The 21,973-nt window shown below is 50.7% G+C and overlaps 3 protein-coding genes across 3 annotated transcripts in view; 2 read left to right on the top strand and 1 right to left on the bottom strand.

The window, feature by feature from the left end:
- Positions 1 to 14,786, bottom strand: part of FANCM (FA complementation group M) — a 57,227-nt gene extending 42,441 nt beyond the window's left edge. Inside the window, exons 1-4 of the mRNA XM_083863172.1 lie at positions 14,310 to 14,786; positions 12,263 to 12,435; positions 11,381 to 11,458; positions 10,862 to 11,020 (exon numbers count right to left, since the gene is read on the bottom strand). Of these exons, the coding sequence (XP_083719298.1) occupies positions 10,862 to 11,020; positions 11,381 to 11,458; positions 12,263 to 12,435; positions 14,310 to 14,757 (858 nt within the window). The 5' untranslated portion in view covers positions 14,758 to 14,786. The remainder of the gene's footprint in view (positions 1 to 10,861; positions 11,021 to 11,380; positions 11,459 to 12,262; positions 12,436 to 14,309) is intronic.
- LOC310910126 (heme-binding protein 2-like) lies at positions 57 to 7,616 on the top strand (the record flags this gene model as incomplete). The annotated part of the gene is made up of 5 exons (XM_083862581.1): positions 57 to 276; positions 2,783 to 2,874; positions 3,878 to 4,019; positions 5,357 to 5,540; positions 6,641 to 7,616. The coding sequence occupies 5 exons, from the start codon at positions 57 to 59 to the stop codon at positions 6,810 to 6,812; spliced, it is 810 nt and encodes a 269-aa protein (XP_083718707.1). The 3' UTR covers positions 6,813 to 7,616.
- Positions 14,787 to 15,221: 435 nt separating the features above from the next.
- Positions 15,222 to 21,875, top strand: FKBP3 (FKBP prolyl isomerase 3). The gene is made up of 7 exons (XM_083863872.1): positions 15,222 to 15,550; positions 15,649 to 15,750; positions 16,617 to 16,724; positions 17,218 to 17,353; positions 18,131 to 18,198; positions 19,264 to 19,361; positions 21,519 to 21,875. Exons 1-7 carry the CDS (start codon positions 15,440 to 15,442, stop codon positions 21,571 to 21,573), a joined length of 678 nt encoding a protein of 225 aa, XP_083719998.1. The 5' UTR covers positions 15,222 to 15,439; the 3' UTR covers positions 21,574 to 21,875.
- The last annotated feature ends 98 nt before the right edge of the window (positions 21,876 to 21,973 follow it).

Below are 21,973 nucleotides of genomic sequence, written 5' to 3'. Positions count from 1 at the left end.
GTGCCTTGATAATCCCCGCGGCAGCAGCGGCACCGGCGGGGGGACACGGAGCGGGGATGGAGACGGGCGGGTGCCGCATGGGGGGCGCGGGGCCCGCTGCCATCACGCTGGAGGAGCTGGACGGGCTGGCCGAGGAGAGCCCCGACTCGGCGTACCACAGCCACGGCAGCAGCCTGGAGGAGGAGGCGGCCGAGCGCATGGACGACGAGGAGCAGGAGCGGCTGCTCAACTACTGGCAGAGCGTGGGCAGGGGCCACCAGGTGGATGTGCCCAGAGGTAACGCCGGGATAGGATATCGGGGGGATTGGGGACGGGCTGGGGGACACAACCCTGCAATAAAACACCCTGCAAAGTCCTGAGTGTGAGCCTGAGCCACCCCAGTCCGCCTCTGAAGAGCATAAAGCTTTTCCTGCAGCAGCACTGGGGTGAATTACTCGCACTAAAAACTTATTCACACTAAAAACTCACTCGCACTAAAAACTCATCCGCACCAAAAACTCACTCGCACTAAAAACTATCACTGCGAGTTTTTACGGCTAATTGAATATTAAACCGACTGCCTGCAAAAGTGTTTTGTTTTGTTTTTTTTTTTTTTTTTTTTTTTCCTAAGAATATCCCCTTTCTTTAAGGAAGGAAGGCTGGGTTTAAAAACGGCACGGAGTAAACAAGTAAAGGGTTGATCTGGGTTTGACAGCGAGGCTCGTCTTAGTCAGGAATTGGTTGTTTTCATTTTTCGGAGAGACTGATGAGTCAGAGAAGCCTCTAACAAGCGGCAGAGAGTCCCAGGCTTTAACTCTGCCCTGTCCTGCCCGGAGCAGCAGAGATCTGCAGATAATTCATCTTCCCCGAGGGGGGGAGAGCCAGACCCTGCCCAGGCTGCACTGGACATTACCAGGATTAAATTATTGCTCTTTAAAAAAATTCTTTCTATATCCCAACACAGCAAATTGAGCCCATCCTCCTTTTCCAGCCACATCTTAAAGCTTTCCAGAGTTAAGATGAGGCTCCAGCAATGACAATTAATGTGCCAAAAGCAGAGTAAGGTGGGTCTGAGCAGAGCCCCCTGCCTTGCCTTGCTCTGGGTGCCATCCCTGAGTGTCACTGCTCCCTCCAGCAGCCCCTGGAATTCTGCAATCTGACAGTTTTGGGATCTATTTAACACCCCTGAGTGCTCTAGGAGAGCTCCCTTCAGTCCTCGGTGCAGCAGGAATCCACAGAGCCCTTCCCACTGAATTATCCTGTGCTCTGCAAGTCCTAAATTCCAGGAGGAGGGATACAAAGTCCAAGGAATGTGTCAAAAGCAGAGTGTGAGCAGGTTGTAGTTACTTAGTTATACATTATTACAGTTATACAATATTACAGGATTGCTCTGTGGCACCCAGCACACGTTACAAAAATCGAGATAGAATAATAGAAGATTTTTTTTCCTTCAGGTGCTGTCCAGGGTTGAAGGAAGAGGGGAGGCAAGAGAGGGGATAAAATTCCTCCAAAGGATTTCAATCACTTGCAATCCCTATCACCTGCATTAATATGGAATGCAAAAAACATAACCCCCCCTCCACAGTAGTCAATAAAATAGAGTTAACTTTTATAGTAATCTAAAAATAAGAGTTAGCTTTATTCTAGAGTCCTGAAAGCTTTCCTGATTCTTGGAAAATTCAGTGCTGAACTCTCATCTACTTTTATTTTTCCCCTCAGCCTCCAAAGAGATCCATTTACATGTCAGTGATGAGTTCCATTTTAAACCTTTCCCAGTTACATACTGGAAAAAACAAAAAACAAAAACAAAACAAACAAACAAACAAAAAAAAACCAAACCTGTTTACACTTAACTACAATGCAGCTTTCTCCCCTTTATTTGTCTTCCTCCCCTTTGTTTAAGGATCTTTACTATTCCAAATAGTCTTAAGGCTAAAGCCCTGCACTGGATGCCAGGAGATGGAGGGTTGATTCCCAGCTCAGCTACAGATTTACTGAGTGACCTCGGCCAAGTTAATTCTCCTGCATCTTAATTCTCCTCTCAAACATGGGTAATACTCTCTTCCCCCATCACCCTGCCTGAGGCACCTCAAACTCCCCCAAAAAAACTCTGGGAGCTGAAACTCCTCCTTTTCCTGCCTGTCCACGGGGCAGCAGGGCAGGAATTCACATCCACACTGTCAAACACTGCACAGAAAATTGAGTTTCTAATCCTCTAAGCACAACAAATGCTGTCATCACTTCAGCTCTGGAAGGCAAGGGAGCAACTCTGGTGGAAGAGAGAATTCCACCCCTAAGACTGACCCTGTATCCACAGTTCCTGGCAGGGATCAGCTCCTGAGCAGAATTTATCCATGACCTGCAGCTAGAATTGATGTCAGGGCCACCACAAGTTATAAATACACCTTTAGGCATTAAACATCCTCTGGAAATTAATTCCCACAGCAGCATTTCCTCGAGCCTGGCAACTGGAGCAGCCAAAGTAATTTACTTCGTGTGGATGGATACACCTGAACCCAACAGCACAAGAGTTGCTGGAATTGGGAATGTTCCCTGCACAGGGCCAGGGAATGGGGCACAGCCAAAAGTTTTCCATGGGCACTTGGGGAGCTGGAAATTCAGGGAATGGGAGAGGAAAACCCATTCCTAAAAGCACAGGTGGCCTCTCCTCTAGGAAAAGCTTTTTCCTTCCTAGAGAAGAACAAACAAAAGCAGGCACACAGACCCCAGGGGAATGAATAAAGCACATTTCAGGGCTGTTTCTGCAGCCTGATGTGGGATGAACTGTGTGTTTCTGTTGCAGACATGGCCGAGCCCATCCAGCAGCTCACCAGGAATAACAACCCCCAGGAGAGGCAGAGCATCCCCTTCACCCTCATCCAGCGCAAGGAGAAGGTACTGCTGCCCCTCCAGGGCAACTCCTGCCTCCACAAATGGGGCTCCCCACAAAATCCTTTGGGATTTTAAATATCAGAGCATTGTAACTGTGCCACTCCCCCTCATTTGGAACATCTCAGACCTTGCACACATGTAATTTTCTTTTTTTTTGCAAGGTAGAAACTATCAGGAAAGCCAAAGGATGGCCAGGAATTACAGCCCTTGAGACATAATTAATTTAACAAAAAAACCCTCTTGCTTTGCCACTTGAAATAAATGTCCATTTTCTTCACTTAAATTGGTGCATTTGCTCCTTTACAGACATGTTGATAAAACCTTAGCAAAGAGTACTTGGAAGAGATGAATATCTGAATTTAAAACCAAAAATGTACTTCTGTGTCATGGATCATTATCAAACAAAGCAGCAATTTATAAACCCATCTTATCCTCTAATGAAAATTTGTAATTAATTACAAATTAATAAATTACAAATTAATAAAAAATTACAGAAAATTGCTTCCAGCCCAGGAAATGTGCAAACAAATATCTAACCTTAAATCAAAAACCATAAAAACCTTTACTGGCCATCCACTTTTGGCCACATTTCTTTTAAATAGATTTAAATAATTCACACTTATAAATGCCATCATTTGAATATGTTTCATTTAAACAGTTTGGGACTCATGACTGTTTATGTTGAAAGCATTTTTTAATGTTACAGTATTACTGTAACAACTGCAGCTAAATAATAAGGTTTTTTAAGTGTTAATTGCAATTAAATGTTTAATAATGCCAGTCCAAAAGATGGCAGATTCTTATTTTAAAGGAGAACTACCTGGAATTTTGCTGAAGTCAATTTTGACCCAAAATCAGCAGTGGATTCATTGGTTTAAATTCATGTTTCTGTCAAGATCATGTCACCGAGAGCTGAAAAAAAATGCAGTTTTTGTGCTCAACTCATTTGCTTGATGTTTTTAGGTGGTGAAATTAAAATACCAAATTGTCCTGTGTGTGTTTGCAGCTGGGGGACCTGCTCTATGAGAAAAGGCAGTATGGGAAAGCCAAGTGGGCTTGTATCAAGATGAAAGAGAAACAATACGAGCAGAGCATCTGCCTCGGCTTCATGAAGCTCATGAGGTACATCTGTGAGCAGAACTCCTCAGGTAATGGACACCCCAATCCTACAGCAGCCACTAAATTGTATTTCTGCCCTCATTCCTAAATAGGGAGATGCTTTGGGATGTTTTTTCATGGTACAGCCTTTCCAGAAACAATCACAGAATTGTTTGGGTTGGAAGGAGCTTAAATCCCATTTCATTCCCACCCCTTCATTCACACCTTCCACTGGCCCAGGCTCTCTGCTGTAAATCTGACATTTGCAACAGGATTTTCAGGGTTTCATTTGCACAGCAGCACCGAAATCAGCTGTTCAGAGGGTGATACCAAAAAAGGACCAGAGTTTTCTGCCTCCTTCCCTTTAGTTCAAGATATTAAATTGTGCCTGTCCCAATGGACACGGTGAATTTGTGGTTGAAGCATGTTTTCCAGAAAGATAATCCAGTTTTAACTCAAAATAATGGTAAATCCAGGGTGTCCTTGAGAGCTCCTGTCTGCCTGTAAAATGTGCACCTGCTGTCCCATCCCATTTGATCTGGTTTTCACTTCCAGGCATCAGCTCTCATATTTTTCAGCCTCCAGTTCCTATCAAGTTTTGCCCTGTTTCGTGTTCTGGGCTGTAACTGACTCAGCCCTTAAGGGTCTTTCCAAGAAAATACAAACATTGATCACCAAAGCTTTTCCTTTCCCACCCTCCCCATTCTTTTAACACTTTATTGTGGTTTAAAAGTAATTTTAACTCCAGAACTGCGGGGTTTTTATCAAACTGTACAGAAGTGAAGCCCTCTCTGTCAGCCATCCCTGCCTCCTGCAGACAACAAACAACACACAACAAAAAAATCCTGCAACATTTTTAACACCAGCAAACCCTCAGTGAATTCACAGAGCAGCCCCTTCTCTTGTGGCAGTTTTGTTCCCAAATATTTAAAAGGTTGGCTTGAAGATAAACACAGCTCTTTTAGGAGGGGGAAAAGACTTCAGGCAAACTCCTTGCTCTCCATGAAGAGGGGGGAGCTCACCAAACATCGGGTTTTGGGCATAAATGTGCAAATATTTGCACACACACACACAAGCTACAAAACATGGTGAAATCATGGTTTGGATGGGAAAGGATCTTAAAGATCTTCCTGTCCTATGGGTCACTGTCCCATGCCCAAATGTCCACCTGGTCTGGGACACTTGCAGGGATCCAGGGGCATCCACAACTTCCCTGGGCATTTCCAGCTTGGAGCACACCCCGTGCTGTCTAAACCATCCCAACAAAATGGGATTAACACCCATTCACCCCATGGTGCTCCTTTAAACAACCCAGCACAGACCCAGCAGGCAAAGCAGGGTGTGCAAACCCCCTCCTGTGTGTCCTGAACCCCCCTGTGTGTGGCAGGGCTGTACCTGGGGATCACGGTGCCCATTGTGACCATCGTGCACACCAACGAGGCGCAGTCGGCGATGACACAGGCGGTGACAGTGGCCTATTACCTGCCCGAGGTGCTGCAGGATGAGCCCCCACACCCCTTTGACTCTGACATCATCATCGAGGAGTGGCCTGCCACCATTGTCTACAGCAGGTGAGAAATGATTTTGCTTTGCTCAACACAGGAAAAAACTGCAGGTCTCAATCTGGGCACGTTATGGTTTGTTAGATTTTATAAAAGGTAAAAAATGGTAAAACTTTGTTTTTGGGAGTTGTAAAAGCTGCCTGTTTTATGGATGGGATGGAAATAACGGTTACCACTTTGTAACAGGGAAAGGTTCTTCCCCCAGAGGGTGGAATTAGCCCTGGAAAAGCTCCCCAGGGAATGGGCACAGAGCTCCATGAGCCTTTGGACAGCCCTGCCAGGGATGCCCAGGGTGGGATTGTTGGAGGGTCTGGGCAGGGCCATGACTGGACTCCACAGCCCTTGTGGGTCCCTTCCAGCTCATTTCTATCAATTCCTTGGCAAAACGATGCAGTAAATGTGTGATGCCAGACCCTCAGACTACCCTGTGCAGTCAGGAACAAAGAAAACTTTCATAAAAAATTCTTTGGGACCAATCACAGTCAGTACCATTGGTGAAACACAACCAAGTCATTCAGAAGGTATTTCTGAGCTCTGGAAAAACAGCGAGTTTAAAATGAATCACAGAACAGAGCAGGTTGGAAAAGACCTTTGAGATCATTGAGTCCACCTTGTCACTCAGCCCATGGCACTGAGTGGCACATCCAGGCTTTTCCTTAAGTTCCTGCAGGGATGGTGCCTCCAGCACCTCCCTGGGCAGCCCTTTGCAATGCCCAATCCCTCCCTCTGTGAGCAGCTTTTTCGTTGTGTCCAGCCCTGGTGCAGCTTCTGTCCTGTCTGTCACCTCCATGTCCATCCCCTTCTGTCCTGTCTGTCACCTCCATGTCCATCCCCTTCTGTCCTGCCTGTCACATCCATGTCCATCCCCTTCTGTCCTGTCTGTCACCTCCATGTCCATCCCCTTCTGTCCTGTCTGTCACCTCCATGTCCATCCCCTTCTGTCCTGCCTGTCACATCCATGTCCATCCCCTTCTGTCCTGTCTGTCACATCCATGTCCATCCCCTTCTGTCCTGTCTGTCACATCCATGTCCATCCCCTTCTGTCCTGTCTCTGTCCCCTGGGCTCAGAGCCACCCCCAGGCACAGCTGAGCCCAAGTGCCCATTGCAGGAGCTTCCGAGGGATCACCAACGAGGACTCCATCATGAGGGAGATCAATCTGCTGGCGGCCATCCTGGAGAGCCCCGAGCTGTGCCTGCGCGACACCTTCATCATCGCCGGCTACACCAACCCCGCGGCCGCCAACCGCCACAACGAGATCTGGTTCCTGCAGCGCCCCTGAGCTGCTCCTGCTGCTGCTGCTGCCCCCAGGAGCCTCCTCCATCCATCCCTCCTGCCCTCTGTCTCACAGGTGAACCCAGGTGTTCCCCCCTCACAGCCCAGCAAAGGGCTCTGGGCTGGGTTAGGAACAGCCAGCCCAGCCCAGCCCAGCTCAGCCCCACACTCACGGATCCCTACGGCGACTCTGATGGCTTTTAACAAATTTAATGGAGGGTTTGAGCACTTTAAAGGTTAGTTCACCTTATCTATTTTATTTTTTTAATTAGGTTAGGGAGAGATCTCTTCCTCACCATTTAGTGGCATCCCCAGCCTGCCTGTGGCTCCTGGGGACACCCTGGAGCCCTAGTGCTGCACAAAGAGCCCGCTGGGGCTTGCACACCAAACCCACCTCACACAGGCACAGAAAGAATGTCCAGGTCTTAGTTCTTGAGCAGAACTACCAGATTTAGGCCACTGGGATTAGAGCATGGAGTAAGAACAGAGTTCCCCAGTGCTTACCTCAGAAAACTCCCAACCAAAGCAACCCCGAGACTGGAGAGAGACCAAAAAGGCACCACAGCCCTACTGCTCATTCAAGTGTTGACAGCAAAATTACAGGTTACCCTCATAAATCCCCCCAAAGGAATCCCAGGACTGGCTCTGGCATTCCTAAGGAGACACTGGTTATTTTTAACTGCAGTTTTCTGAGCAGTTTATCCTCACAGCTTTGCTGGGTGTTAAAACACTGCAGCTGCAGTAAATTGCTCAGTATTTCTGGCAGTCCCACGCTGTAAATGGCATAAAAGACCCAAATATCCAGAGATAACATCTCATTTGGGCAAGACAACTCTGCTGACAGCAGGGCCAGGCACAGCTGGGGCTGAGCATCCCCAGGGATGAGGAGCCCACAGCCCCTCTGGGCCTGTTCCAACCCCTGACCACCCTCACTGTGAGAGCTTTTTACTCCTCATATCAATTTGTTGTTTGTTTTGCCCCTCAGCCCTGTGATAAACCCTCAGGTGCACAGGCTGAGCTCCCACATCCCAGAGCCCCCAGAAGGTCTGGGAGCAGCATTCCCACTGTTCCCACCCAGCCCAAGAGCACCTACTGCACTTTAGAGTCAGGGCAGCAAATGATTTTGCTCTCCAAAACCCCTCCCCTAATGTTTCCTCTTAGTGACATGATGGTAGAGTTTATTCTTAATAGAACTAAATGTCTTTTTATATGAAATTCACTGAGTACATCACCAGCATTATTTATTGGGCACAGGATTTAGGGTTCCAACAGAGCTTCTGTGCTCTTTAATTCCAACACACAGACCAAGCAACCAGAGCCAGGGGCTGCTAAATCACAGCAGGGTGAGAAAATAACAACAAAAAATGGATTTGTGGAGGGGTTCTGAGAGAACCTGAAGCCTCCTGGTCCCACAGGGCTCTGTGCTCAACCCAAAACCTCTCCCTGAGCAGCAGGAGCAGAGTGGCTCAAATGGGAGCCTCTGGTGCCTGCTGGGCATGGAGATTCCTTGGGAAGCAGCAAGGAGAAGGGGAAAAGGTCAAAGAAAATAAAAAAAGGAGACACAAAAGCCTTAGTTTAAACACAAACAAACCAAGAGTTTTTATGGAGAGAAGAAAAAAACCCAAAGTTACTAAAATGCAATACAGCGTCACAGCCTGGGAAAAGGAAAATTACAAATGCCACCCAGTATTAAACTAAAAGCTCTTAATTAAAGGAAAACAGTGAAATTAATTATTAAACTGAGTTGAATAGAGGGCCCAGGGAGGAATTAAATTAAAGGTTTTGTTCTCATATCCTCCCCCAGACCTTTATAAGAGCCAGTACAAGTAATTTTCACCTTTGAGAAGATTTTAAGGCAAATTAAAGAAGTTTCTGCCATCTGACTGCTTCTGATTCCAGTTAGAGAAACTCTCCTAAAGCTTTGGCACAACAGATGTTGGATGGCTCCTGGAGGCAGTGAAATCCTCTCACCACAGAGCACCAGCCTGTAAATAATTCACATTTCAAACCTCTCCTGCAGAAGCATCTGCTGTGGGTGATGTTCCAGAAACATCCCTGCCCCACGAGCAGACCTGAGTGTGCTCATGTCCCACCTGCAGCCCAGCATTCTCCTGCTGCTTTTGGCAAACTATCAATCCCAAGGTAGGATTTATTTATTTTCACTTCTGTTAGATGGCTTCTGCTGCTGAGAAAACAAAAAACAAAACAAAACCCAACAACTACTTCAGCTCCAGTTTGGAGATTACACTTCATGGCTTGGTACCACCAGCTGTCTCTGGCAGCACAGCTCCAGGGTTTAGCTGGCACAAAATACAGTTTATTTAGTTGTTACACCAGTGGATGCCAAGTAAATATCACAATTACTCAGATCTGACAACAGCATGTCAGCCATGATTGCCTAGAACAGGTATTTTGTCATCCATCTGTGGCTCCACTTCAGGAGCCACTCGTGGATTTGCAGTTTTAATGTGAAGTTATTTAGCTTTCCACTCAGGAAAGAAGGTAATAAATCAGCATTCACCCCTATTTTTGGAAGATTTAATGATGTAGCCTTAACAGATTAAGTGTTATCCTGCATACTGTGTATTTTCCAAACCAGAGTTAGTGCCTAAAAAGTTTATTCCAGCTCTTGTGATACTCAGGGCCTTGCTTATTGTATGTAAAAACCTCTCCCCAGAGTTCCTGTGGCATTGTTGTGCTGTGCTGTCTGACACTGTCCTCGTCCACACTCAAGTGTTGTCTTGTTTACTGTTTGTCTCAATTAAAGAGAATGATCTGATTGTGCACAGGACACCTGCCTGTGGTTCTTGCAGCACACACAGGGTGGGTTTGCACCTCTGGGGATGCTGCTCCCATTTTATACAAGCCATTTAAACTTCAAATTTGAAATGGTCACCTCAGGAGCCACTTCCCCAAATGCTGAGGCCTCCAAAAAACTGATGCTTGGCACACAAAACCATTCCTGGGTGTCACTAGAAGTGAACTAGAAGTGAACTGTGAACTAGAAGTCATGTTCTCCAGGAAAGCAGCAGCAATTGAAATGCAAATCCAGCCCAGAGAAAGGAAACAGAAAAAAGCGCTGCAGGCAGAGGCTGCTGGAGCCAAACCAACCTAAACCCCGAGTGAAACAGCCCAAAATAAACCCCAAAATAAACCCTGCCCTCAGCAGAGCCTTCACAGGCACCTGCAGTGATGCAAAACTAATTTGAAGTTCCTCATTTAAACACTCTCAGGTCACTGGGCTGAAAACAGCTGATGCATTCACGAGTTCGGCTTCCACAAAGCTACACCAAAATCAATCAGCTTTGACCAGAACCATGCTCTGAGGCCAGCAGTCTGATCTATAACTCCATCCTAACTTTTTATGTCTCTAAACAAGAAAAAGAGCAGATAATTTAAACTCTTCAGAGTGGTATTTTATGTAGCATCATTTACCTACAAGTGTCTTACTGGGAAGGCACAGATCACTAAGTTACAACTGACTGACAAACAGCTCTGGACCCCAAAAATCTCTTATGTTTGGGCATTAAAGATGGGTCAAAAGAAAAAGGTATCATCATCATAGTCATAGAAATAGACCATTAAATAAATTAATAGGCCAAATAAACCAATTTTAAAAACTTCAGGAGAACTAATTACACTCACAGATGAGTTAAAGCTCTAAAGAATATTCTTTATCAGAGAAAATGCTCCAGCTCACACACAGAATCCTTAAAACATTCTCAACATCTTAATCCTACTGAGTCCAGCCAAATGCAGAAACCTCAGTTTAGGTCTGGTGTCAGTTTTGCAAAGATTCCTGAAGGAGGCTGAGGAAAATTCAAATTCAAAAGGTTTCCACCTGAGCTTTTCCAGTTACTGCCAAGGTAAAAGGTGTCACTGGTGCAAAGTGAAACTGCAGCTGCTGGAGCTGAAACCACCTTGCTTAATTTACCCTATAATCAAAGTTAATTACATAGGAAAGTGCTGCCTTTATAAACACTGCAAGTCTAGACAGAGATGATAAAATATTTCCTGTCACTGGTCACTGACCAAAAAGGAAATGCAGGCACTCACCTTGATGTAAGTGTTCTGGATTTCTACCAGCTCTTCCCCAAGTGGAACTACAATTTTTTCCACCTGTCTCTCATGGGAATAAGGCTGAATTTCTGGAGAATCCTCAGCACACACCTCTATCTGAGCAATCAGCAAGTTGGAGATCACTTGTTGCACAGCCTGGCAGGGAAAACACAAAAACAAAGTAACTATTTCCACCTTTTAGCAGGGGGTGGTTACATAAAATTGCAAGAAAAAGGCACCCACTATCTAGAATGAAAAATGAAAGGTCAGGAAATGGAATCCCAGACTGGCTGGGGTTGGAAAGGGACCTTAAATCCCATTTCATTCCCAAGCCCCAGTGTCCAGCCTGGCCTTGGGCACTGCCAGGGGATCCTGCCCACCCTCACAAATAAATAATTTATGGTTTACAGCACGAGAAACACCAAACCTGATCCAGTAATGGATTGTGAAGAGGTTCAGTCTTGATGTGCCCACTCAGCCTTGATTATTTAAGTGACACAAAGAGCTCTGGCTCACCTTGGTGTCACTGCCTGGGGTGGCACTCAGGGCCAGGACCCGGAATTGATTGGTGTATTTGCTCAGTTCCTTCACAACCTAAAAACAGGAAAGCTTCATTAATGCCCTTAAAGGAGATTATTTCCTTGTACAAACTACAGCAATGAAAATACCCACTAAGTAGGAAAGGCTTAACAAAACACTCTAAAAATACTGAATCCCAGAACGGTTTGGGTTGGAAAGGGACCTTAAATCCCACTCAGAACTACCCAGTGCCATGGCAGGGACACCTTCCCCTGTCCCAGGGACACCTCCCACTGTCCCAGGCTGCATTCCTGTTCTTGGAAATGTACCAAGAGCATCCTGGGGAAATTATTTAATGATTTCTCACTTGATTTAACCAAAGTATTGACAGCCCACTAACTTAGGTGAGCTGCCAAAAAGTGAGTCTGGAGAAAAACTCTAAAAAATGTAATTTGTGGATGCTTAATCCTATGTAAACTGCAGTAAATTTCTCCAGTGTATCAAGGTAACTTCTTAAGTCACCTATTGCTCTCCAGAGATTAAGCCATGATAATGCAACAAACTCTTGGCTAATCAACACAAACCCCAAATTGAAAAAGAAATCTTGATCTGACTTGGCTAAAGACACTGATTTTCTAACATTGCCCAGCCAAAAAAAAAAATTAAACAAAAATGACAATTTAATGAAGGCATTGAAGCAATCTCTTAGAGTATTACTAATAAATACTAATATTACTAATAAAGCAATGACAACACAAAGGGGTGTTGGATCTCAAGGACAATCTCCCCACAGCAATGACAGTTTCTGGAGATCCTGTAAGCAATTTTGGGGCAGGTTTTTGTAGCTGGGACAGAAGAGAGGGGTGGCCCCAGCCCTACCTGGCAGTAGGCATGATTGCCAAGGGCTTTGTGGGCCTCATCAATAACCAGACACTTGATCTCCACAGCAGGACAGGTCCCACGAGAGAGGTCATTGACCATTATCTGAGGTGTGAGGAAAAAGACTCTCTTGGTGTTCCACAGCTCCCGCCGGCCCAGGGCCTGGGTTCCTCCTGGAAATTAAAACAAACAACATCAGGGAACTGTTCTGCTGAGAACAACCTACAGCCCACGATCTGAGAGTGACAGGGCTGGCAGGAAAACAAAATCATGGAATGGTTTGGGTTGGAAAGGGACCTGAAATCCCACCTCCCACTGTCCCAGGCTGCTCCAAGCCCAATGTCCAGCCTGGCCTTGGACATTCCAAGGATCCAAGGACACCCTGTGCCAAGGACTCCCCACTCTTAATAAATATAATGAGTAGGAAGAGGTTTTATGCATTAAAAAAAATAAATTCAGAACCACAGATATCAATTCTGGGAGGCTCCAGATGCCTCACAGCTGCCCCACTGCCTTAAACATAATTTAAAACACCTCGGGGAAAGGTGTGAGGAGGTTTTTAGGAGCCCAAAAATAGGTTATGGGTTCAGTCACTAAGGCTGGTGCCTCAGTGGGGAACAAACTGCAGCTCAGGGGGGCTGCAAAAACTTCATAAAAAGGAGGAAGGAAAGTGACACAGAAAGTGACAAGGGGAGGAGACAGAGGGGGAGAAACAGCCACAAAATGGATTAAAGGAGCTATTATTCCTTGGTTTAAGCATCCCACAGAGTACTCAGTGTGTGCGGAGATGTGCAAGGGCTGTACCCCAGTGCTCCATCCTTCATACCAGGTGAGCTCTGGGGTTTAACTACTGCAGAACCAACAGTCAGTCCTGCACAGAATCACAGAATGTGCAGATTGGGAGAGACCTTCAAAATCATCGAGTCCAACCCAGCCCTGACACCTCAACTGGGTCATGGCATCGAGTGCCACATCCAGTTTCCTTTTAAACACACCCAGGGATGGTGACTGCACCACCTCCCCGGGCAGACTATTCCAGTATTTAATCACTCTTTCTGTGAAAAACTTCTTCCTGATATCCAGCCTGTATTTCCCTTGGCTCAGCCTGAGGCTGTGTCCTCTGGTTCTGTCAGTGCTGCCTGGAGAGAGAGACCAACCCCACTGAGCACAGGCACCTTTCAGGGGGTTGTGGAGAGTGATGAGGTCACCCCTGAGTCTCCTTTTCTCCAGGATAAACACCCCCAGCTCCCTCAGTCGTTCTTCATCTGGCTTGTTTTCCAATCCCTTCACCAGCTTTGGTGCCTCCTCTGGACACGTTCAAGCGTCTCAACGTCCTTCCTGAACTGAGGGGCCAGAGCTGGACACAGCACTCAATGTCCATCCTGAACTGGACACAGCACTCAGTGTCCATCCTGGACTGGACACAGCACTGTGTCCATCCTGAACTGGACACAGCACTCAATGTCCATCCTGAACTGGACACAGCACTCAGTGTCCACCCTGAACTGGACACAGCACTCAATGTCCATCCTAAACTGGACACAGCACTCAGTGTCCATCCTGAACTGGACACAGCACTGTGTCCATCCTGAACTGGACACAGCACTCAATGTCCATCCTGAACTGGACACAGCACTCAGTGTCCATCCTGAACTGGACACAGCACTCAGTGTCCATCCAGAGCTGGACACAGCACTCAAGGTGTGGCCTCACCAGTGCTGAGTCCAGGGGCAGAATGAGCTCCCTGCTCCTGCTGGCCACACCATTCCTGATCCAGGCCAGGTCCATTGGCCCTTTGGCCACCTGGGCACACTGCTGGCTCATGTCCAGCTGCTGACCAGAACCCCCAGGTCCCTTTCCTCCTGAGCACTGACCATCCCCAGCCTATAACGCTGCAGGGGGGTTATTGTGGCCAAAGTGCAGGACTGGACACTTGGACTCATTAAATTTCATTTTGTTGGACCTCTCACTTTTTTTTTTTTTTTCTTTTTTTTTTTTTTTTTTTTTTTTTTTTCTTTTTTTATTCTTTTCCCACCTCTGCACCCACCTGTCATCTCCGCCATGTCCCGGGCCGGGATGCCCATGACTCGGCCGCACGCCTCCATCTGCTGAGCCACCAGCGGCTTGGTGGGCGCCAGGAACAGCACCTTACCCGAGGGGAACCAGCGGTAGAAGTTGTACATGACCACGGCGGCCACGAAAGTCTTCCCCAGGCCGGTGGGCAGGCACACCAGGGTGTTGGCCAGCAGCGCGGCGCCGGCCATGCGCTCCTGGTAGGGCCGCACGGGCAGGTTGGTGGGGTAGATCCAGATGGAGCCCGCCGCCTCGCTGAACCCCCGCACAGGGCCAGGGCCAGGGCCGGGCTCGGCGGCGGCCGCGGCGGCCACCAGCAGCTCGTCATCGCTGGCAGCGCCCTCAGCGTCCCTGGGCTCGGCTTTGGCCTGGGGAGCCTGCCAGACCTGCAGCAGAGTGCGCTGCCGGCCGCCTCCGCTCATCTCATCTCCTCATCATCCACTCATCTCATCTCATTTTATTTTATTTCATCGCATCCCGCTCCGCGCCGCCGCCATCTTGGCGCTGCTTGAAATCGCCGCCGACGGGGATGGGGAGCCGCCCCACGGCCCTCCCCTTCTCCTCCCCGGCCCTCCCCTTCTCCTCCCCGGCCCTCCCCTTCTTCCCCTGCCCCGAGGTGCCCGCCAAGCCCGAGGCAAATCTCGCCACCGCTGCTGCCGCCGCTCCTGTCGCTCAGGGCAAGCCCCACCACCGGTGGGGCGGCGCCATTTTGTCCCTCCCTCCCCGAAATTCCACCGGGGGCTCCGCCGAGAGTGAAGGGGAGGGTGGGGAAGCCGGCGTTGGATCCTCCCCTTCTCTTCCCTGGCCTTCCCCTTCTTCCGCGGCCCCGACACGCCCGCCAAGCCCGAGGCAAATCCCGCTGCCGCCTCTCCTGTCGCTCAGGGCAAGCCCCGCCAGCCCTGAGGCGGCGCCATTTTGTGTCCCTCCCTCTCTCGCCGCCCTCCCTGAAATCCCCCGAGGGCTCCGCCGAGGGTGGGGAAGGCATCGTTGGATCCTCCCCTTCTCTCCCCCGGCCCTCCCCTTGTCCTCCCGGCCCTCCCCGTGTCCCCGGCGGGCTGTTGGGATCCCTCCTCTCCGGAGGAGGAGCGGGCGGTGGGTGGGAAGATGGCGGCGGCGGCGGGCCCGGCGCAGCCCTGGAGCGCCGAGGAGCTGCGGAGCGAGGCGCTGCCCAAGAAGGACATCATCAAATTCCTGCAGGAGCACGCGGCGCAGGCGGTAACGGATCGATGATTTGGGAGTGGTTGTGTGGGCGGTTTGGGGGTGGTTTTTTGTTTGTTTGTTCCCTGAATGGCTGAAGCCCGCGTGTCCCGCAGTTCCTGGCGGAGCACAAGCTGCTGGGGCAGGTGAAGAACGTGGCCAAGACGGCGAATAAGGAACAGCTCATCGCGGCTTACACACAGCTCTTCCACACGCAGGTCAGGCCGGGGGACCGCGGGGATGGAGCTGGGCTGGGGCTGGGCTCGGGCTGGGGCAGGGCCGGGGCTGATGGAGCCGGGCTGGGGCTGGGCAGGACTGGGGCTGGGCTGGGGCTGGGCTCGGGCTGGGGCAGGGCCTGGCTGATGGAGCCGGGCTGGGGCTGGGCAGGGCTGGGGCTGGGCTGGGGCTGGGCTCGGGCTGGGGCAGGGCCTGGCTGATGGAGCCGGGCTGGGGCTGATGGAGCCGGGCTGGGGCTGGTGGAGCCGGGCTGGGGCTGATGGAGCCGGGCTAGGGCCGGGCTGGGGCTGATGGAGCCGGGCTGGGGCTGATGGAGCCGGGCTAGGGCCGGGCTGGGGCTGATGGAGCCGGGCTGGGGCAGGGCCGGGTTTATGGAGCTGGGCTAGGGCCAGGCTGGGGCTGATGGAGCCGGGCTGGGGCTGATGGAGCCGGGCTAGGGCCGGGCTGGGGCTGATGGAGCCGGGCTGGGGCAGGGCCGGGTTTATGGAGCTGGGCTAGGGCCGGGCTGGGGCTGATGGAGCCGGGCTGGGGCTGATGGAGCCGGGCTAGGGCCGGGCTGGGGCTGATGGAGCCGGGCTGGGGCAGGGCCGGGTTTATGGAGCTGGGCTAGGGCCGGGCTGGGGCTGATGGAGCCGGGCTGGGGCAGGGCTGGTGGGCTCTTGGATCTGGGCTCGGGCTGATGGGAGCCGGGCTGGGGCAGAGCTGGGTTTATGGAGCCGGGCTCGGGCAGAGCTGGGCTCGGGCAGGGCTGGGCTGATGGATCCAGGCTGGGGCAGGGCTGGTGGGCTCATGTAGCCGGGCTCAGCCAGGGCTCATGGACGCGGCTCCTCATCCTCTCCCCCCGCAGCGCTTCAAGGGCACGGACGGCGCCGAGAAGGCGGCGGAGAAGGCGAAGCCGGCCAAGGCGGAGGAGGCCAAGGGAAAAGCAGTGAAGGCTGAGGAGGCTGTGGAGGAGGTTGGTTGTGATGCTCTCAACTCTCGTGTTTCGCCTGGAAAATCAGATTGTCCGGGTTGCTTGTCTCGGGGTGGGGGGTTAGGGGGAGAGCAGGGAGAGGTTCTTCCCCCAGAGGGTGGGATAAGCCCTGGAAAAGCTCCCCAGAGAATGGGCACGGCCCCGAGGCTGCCAGAGCTCCAGGAGCCTTTGGAAGCCCGGGCTGGGATTGCTGGGGGTCTGTGCAGGGACAGGGGCTGGACTCCACCATCCTTGTGGGTCCCTCCCAGCTGAGGAGGTTGTGTGATCCCAAGTCTTCAAAAACCTGGTTGCAGCAGAAATCTGGTGTTTATAGCACACCTGGACCTTAAGCTGCATTTTCCCCAAATGTTGCAGCGCTGCAGTAACATGAACAAATCATTCACTGACAGCACCTTCTTTGATGCCTTAAACTCAGTGCCTGTTCAGTCTTGGATTATTTAACCCACCAGTCATAACTCTATTTTTATAACCTCAGGGGCCACCAAAGTACACAAAATCCATTTTAAAGAAGGGCGACAAAACCAACTTCCCAAAGAAAGGAGACACAGTCCACTGCTGGTACACGGGAAAGCTGCAGGACGGGACAGTCTTCGACACCAATGTTCAATCAAGTAAGGTCTGGGTACACAGAGGTGCAGATAAACACAATGGGGTGGGTTACAGATGTTCCCAGAGGGCTCCTCCAGCAGGGCTTTGCCCCTGGAAGGTGTGGCTGGGAGCATTCCTCACAAACAGCTCTATCCTGCAGCTCCAGGATCCTGGTTTTCCATGAGGCACCAAGGGCAGGCAGTATTTTAGGACTGCCTGGTGTCAAGTGACAGGGCTGCATCCTGCCAGCCCTGGCCAGGGAATGTGGAATGCAGGGAGTCAATCCTGGAGCTCTGGCACCAGCAGTGTCCTCAGTTTCTCTAAATAAACAAATCTTGGGGCCCTTCTGTGGTAAATCCTGAAATATGGAGGCACTGGAATGAGAGGGATTTGGATGCTCTGGTGTGCAATATTCCCTACTGGTGACAGATCAGAGGATTTAGGGGTATGAAATACTGGAAAGGCTTTCCCAGTGATGTCCCACACACAGGAACAGTATTCCAGAGTCACTGGAATACTCTCTGTAATTCTTGGTTCCTTAATATGTCCATGACTTGTACAGACAACTTGAGTAATTCAGGAATGAGTCTTTGGGGTTTGAAAGATGCTTTGGTGCAGCTGGAACGTTTAATGATGTTTTTAGTGCACAGTGTTAATAATTCCCCTGAAAATCTGATTCTGGGGCTAAAAATAAGATGAGAAGAACAGTTATTTATGTAAAGCATGATTGTAGTGGCAGGTTTCTCCAGAAGTGTGCAGCATGTTGGTGTGAGGGAAATGAACATAAAACTCTTTTCCAGGTTCAAAGAAGAAAAAAGCAGCCAAACCCTTGAGTTTCAAAGTTGGTGTAGGAAAAGTGATCCGAGGTGTAAGTAAAGCATCCAGAGCTGCTTCTGAGTGCCAGGGCAGTTCCAGTCTGGGATTTATGACTGGGGTGCAGCTTTGGGGTTCTGTTTCTCATGGAGGGATTCAAGGGATGGACACCCGAGTCAGGCAGTGCAGGAAACACAGACTCTGTTCTTTGGGATCAGCCCAGCCTTGGGCAGCTGGGGCTGATGAGATTCCAGGGCTCCATCCATCCACTCCTCCATCAATCCCTGTTTGCATTCCCTGGGCTTTACTCTGTCCACCCTTTCCATGGGGAAATTCCTGCTGCTGTCCCCCCTGAGCCTCCCCTGGCCCAGCCTGAGGCCGTTCCCTCTCCTCCTGTCCCTGTTCCCTGGGAGCAGAGCCCGACCCCCCCGGCTGTCCCCTCCTGGCAGGGACTTGTGCAGAGCCACAAGGTCCCCCTGAGCCTCCTTTGCTCCAGGCTGAGCAGGACAAATCCTGCTGTGGGGATGGAGCTGGGATGGGGCTGTGTCCATGGGCAGCAGTGGCCCAGGGTTATCCCAGTGTTTATCCCGGGTTTGTGGGTGCCAGAGCCTTCCCTCGGTGGGGACACAGCACCAAATCCCTGGGCTCTCCTGGGAAGGGAGCACTGAAGCTGGGAATGCTGATGGAATGTTCCCATTGCTCCCCAGAGTCATCCCAGCATGGATCTGCTCTGTGGGGATGGTGTGGGAGCAGGGAACACCCCCTGGAGCATTCCCCGGGGCTGGGAGGGGACCTGGGGCTGTGTGGGTGTTCTGGGAGCCCCAGGAAAGGCTGGGAGGGGGCCTGGGGCTGTGTGGGTGTTCTGGGAGCCCCAGGAAAGGCTGGGAGGGGGCCTGGGGCTGTGTGGGTGTTCTGGGAGCCCCAGGAAAGGCTGGGAGGGGGCCTGGGGCGAGGTGGGTGTTCTGGGAGCCCCAGGAAAGGCTGGGAGGGGGCCTGGGGCGGGGTGGGTGTTCTGGGAGCCCCAGGAAAGGCTGGGAGGGTTCCTGGGAGCCCCAGGAAAGGCTGGCAGTGCCGTGGCTGCTGTCCCAGCCCGGGCTGGAGCTGCTGGGTGTCGTTGCAGTGGGACGAGGCCCTGCTGACCATGAGCAAAGGAGAGAAGGCCCAGCTGGAGATCGAGCCCGAGTGGGCCTATGGCAAGAAGGGACAGCCCGATGCCAAGTATCCTTCCATGAGCTCTGGCTCCTCAGGGAACCTGGGAATGCTGGGGCAGGGAGGGGCTTTTTGGACAGGGATACAGCGGGGGCTTCACCTGTTCCTGCTCAGGCAGTTCAGGGCACTTCTGGGGGTGCAGCTGCTCTTTTTCTTTTGAAGAAAAACTCATGCAGGGGAAACCTGATGCTATTTTCCACCTGCATTTTTATTCCAGTGCTTCCAAGTGCTTGTGACTGATGGGGAGCCCAAGCAGTGCAGGGAACCAGGAGCAGGGACGGAGTTACCTTTGGTTCTGGGATACAGCTGAAGCAGGGAGGGGAGGAATGATCCTGCAGTGTTTGTGCAGCGCTGCTGGAGGAGGGGAAGGGATTGTGCTCCTGTGCTGGAAGGGCTGCCTGGACACTTCTGTGCAGGGGACACCGTGGGGACAGTGTGACCTGCCCCCAAGGCTGGGGCAGGGTGTGCTCTGAGGAATGGACTCCTGGGTGGGCTTTCCCAATGCAGGCTCAGTTGAGAAACTGGAGGATTGGCTCCATGGGATTGGTCAAGCACCCCTTCAGAAAGTCGATATACTCAGGACATAAACCATCCCTAGACTGATATATCTGGCTGACCATACTGAAATAAGATCAGGACCCCTGGAGACCCTTGATTTATCCATTAGGAGGGTAGCCAAGGAGTGGCTTCACCTTTTACCTAGTACACACAATGCCATCTTGTATTCAAGATCTAAAGACAGTGGGTTGGGACTCATCAAATTGGCAGCGCTAATTCCAAGTGTAGAGGCACAAAGACTGCACAGATTGGTTCAGTCTTTGGATGAAGCATTGGTTTTGTTTGGTTTTGTTTTTAAAGTGAGAACATCTGGAGGTAGTTTATGAGAAGTTGTGGCTGTGTGCAGGAGGTGTGAAGGAGTCCATCCCCTCGATCTGGGAGCCCATTCCAGTGAGAGAAACTGTTATTGAAGGAGGTGAGGCCTTGTCAGAGTGGGAGGTTCCTCCTCTGAGACCCCTCCTTCCGAAACCTTGTAACTGGGGTAAGGTAGAGTTCATGAAATGGAAACAACTGGTTACCCAGGGCCACGGAATAGCAAATTTTGAGAATGATAACATCAGTAACGGTTGGCTGGTGTGTTATCGTGGCATTCCTCACAAGAAACTCATTACTGTGCTGCAATTACCAGCTAATGTGTACTCCACTTGTGAATTCCTGGTCAGGGGCAGGCATGATGTTCGTGTTTGATTGTGTAGACATTGTGACATGGAACTTGAAACATCTGCCCATGTCATCGGGAACTGCCCAATTACTCAGGATGCCAGGATCAAAAAACACAATTCCATCTGTGAAATTCTTAGTCATGAGGCTAAGAGGGAGAATTGGATCAGGAGCCACACTTGAGGGATGAAAAGAATGAATTACATAAGCCGGATTTGATCTTTGTGAAGAGAGATAAGGCATTTGTGGTGGATGTGACAGATATGAGCATAACAACTCGTCTTTAAAGGAGGAGCTGCAGAAAAAGCCAAGAAATACCAAGGCCTTCTCCCTTAAATCAAGGAGTTGACAAATACAGATGCTGTAGAGTTTGTTGGCTTCCCCTTAGGGGAAATGGTATGAGAAGAACTCCGAGCTGCTGTTGGCCCTGGGCCCCTCTAAGGCCAGGCTGGGGAGGGTTGGCTGAGCCCTGGCAGCCAGAGAGCTCTTCTCTTCCCTTGACATGGTTCATATTTTTGTTAGGAAAGCTGCTCTCTGGACCCTTTTAATAAATAAAGGTCCCTTCCCTCATGGGTTTGATCTGGATAGTGGGAATTGGCTTTGGGCAGGAGGGGTTCATCCTTCATAACGTGTCTCGCCCAGTTTTGGGCAACAAATTCTGATTCGATCAGGTGGATGGGCCACCTTTACTTAACCTGGAAAAGAAACATATAATTGTATGTGTTTATAAAATAGCCAAATGCCGTGTCATCTAATCAGTGAGGGATGAGGGGCAGGGTCTGTCCATGGGGCTTTCCCAGGGACACAGGACAGGCTGGGGACTCCCTGCTGGATCCGGGGTGTCCAGCTGGGTCAGGGACATTCCAGGGACACAGGACAGGCTGGGACTCCCTGCCCAGGGAGGAGTCACTGCAGGGGCTGTTTCAGTTCCTTAACGTTTGCCAACAGGATCCCACCAAACGCAAAACTCTTCTTTGAAGTGGAGCTGGTGGATATAGAGTGAAGAATGAAGAATTACTCCCTGTGCTGCTGGGAATGCATTTCTGCCAGCCAGAGCTTCCTGCTGGTGCTGCTGTAACTCCTGGCTCCGGTCACAGCGGTGCCTCTGTGGGGACGAGTGCTGAGTGATGTCCCTGCCCTGCTGCTGTAGTGACAGCCCCACCACTAAAGCAGAGTTTGTACCTGCCAGTGCCTCCTCCCTTCTTTGTGTCTGTGCTCCTCTGCAGAGCCCAGAGCAGCAGGGTCCGTCCCTGCTCTGGAGCCCAATCCCACAGGATTTCCACTCCAAATCCCACAGCATTCCCACTCCACTCTGCTCACAGAGCTCTGGGTGCTCCACAGCCCCTCCTGTGGCCACCCACAGCCCCAGAGCTCAACTCAGGCATTCTCTTGTCCCTCCTGGC

The sequence above is a fragment of the Zosterops lateralis genome (assembly GCF_965231275.1).
Source record: "Zosterops lateralis genome assembly, chromosome: 6".
In the NCBI taxonomy this organism is placed as follows: domain Eukaryota; kingdom Metazoa; phylum Chordata; class Aves; order Passeriformes; family Zosteropidae; genus Zosterops; species Zosterops lateralis.
This window is presented reverse-complemented; position numbering and strand designations above follow the sequence as displayed.

Bases quoted from the DNA above. Each gene is read 5' to 3' on its own strand.
- FKBP3 (XM_083863872.1), top strand. From the start codon at position 15,440: ATGGCGGCGGCGGCGGGCCCGGCGCAGCCCTGGAGCGCCGAGGAGCTG. The intron at 16,725-17,217 runs GTTGGTTGTGAT...TTATAACCTCAG, and splicing joins CTGAGGAGGCTGTGGAGGAG to GGGCCACCAAAGTACACAAA. The intron at 19,362-21,518 runs GTATCCTTCCAT...GTTTGCCAACAG, and splicing joins AAGGGACAGCCCGATGCCAA to GATCCCACCAAACGCAAAAC.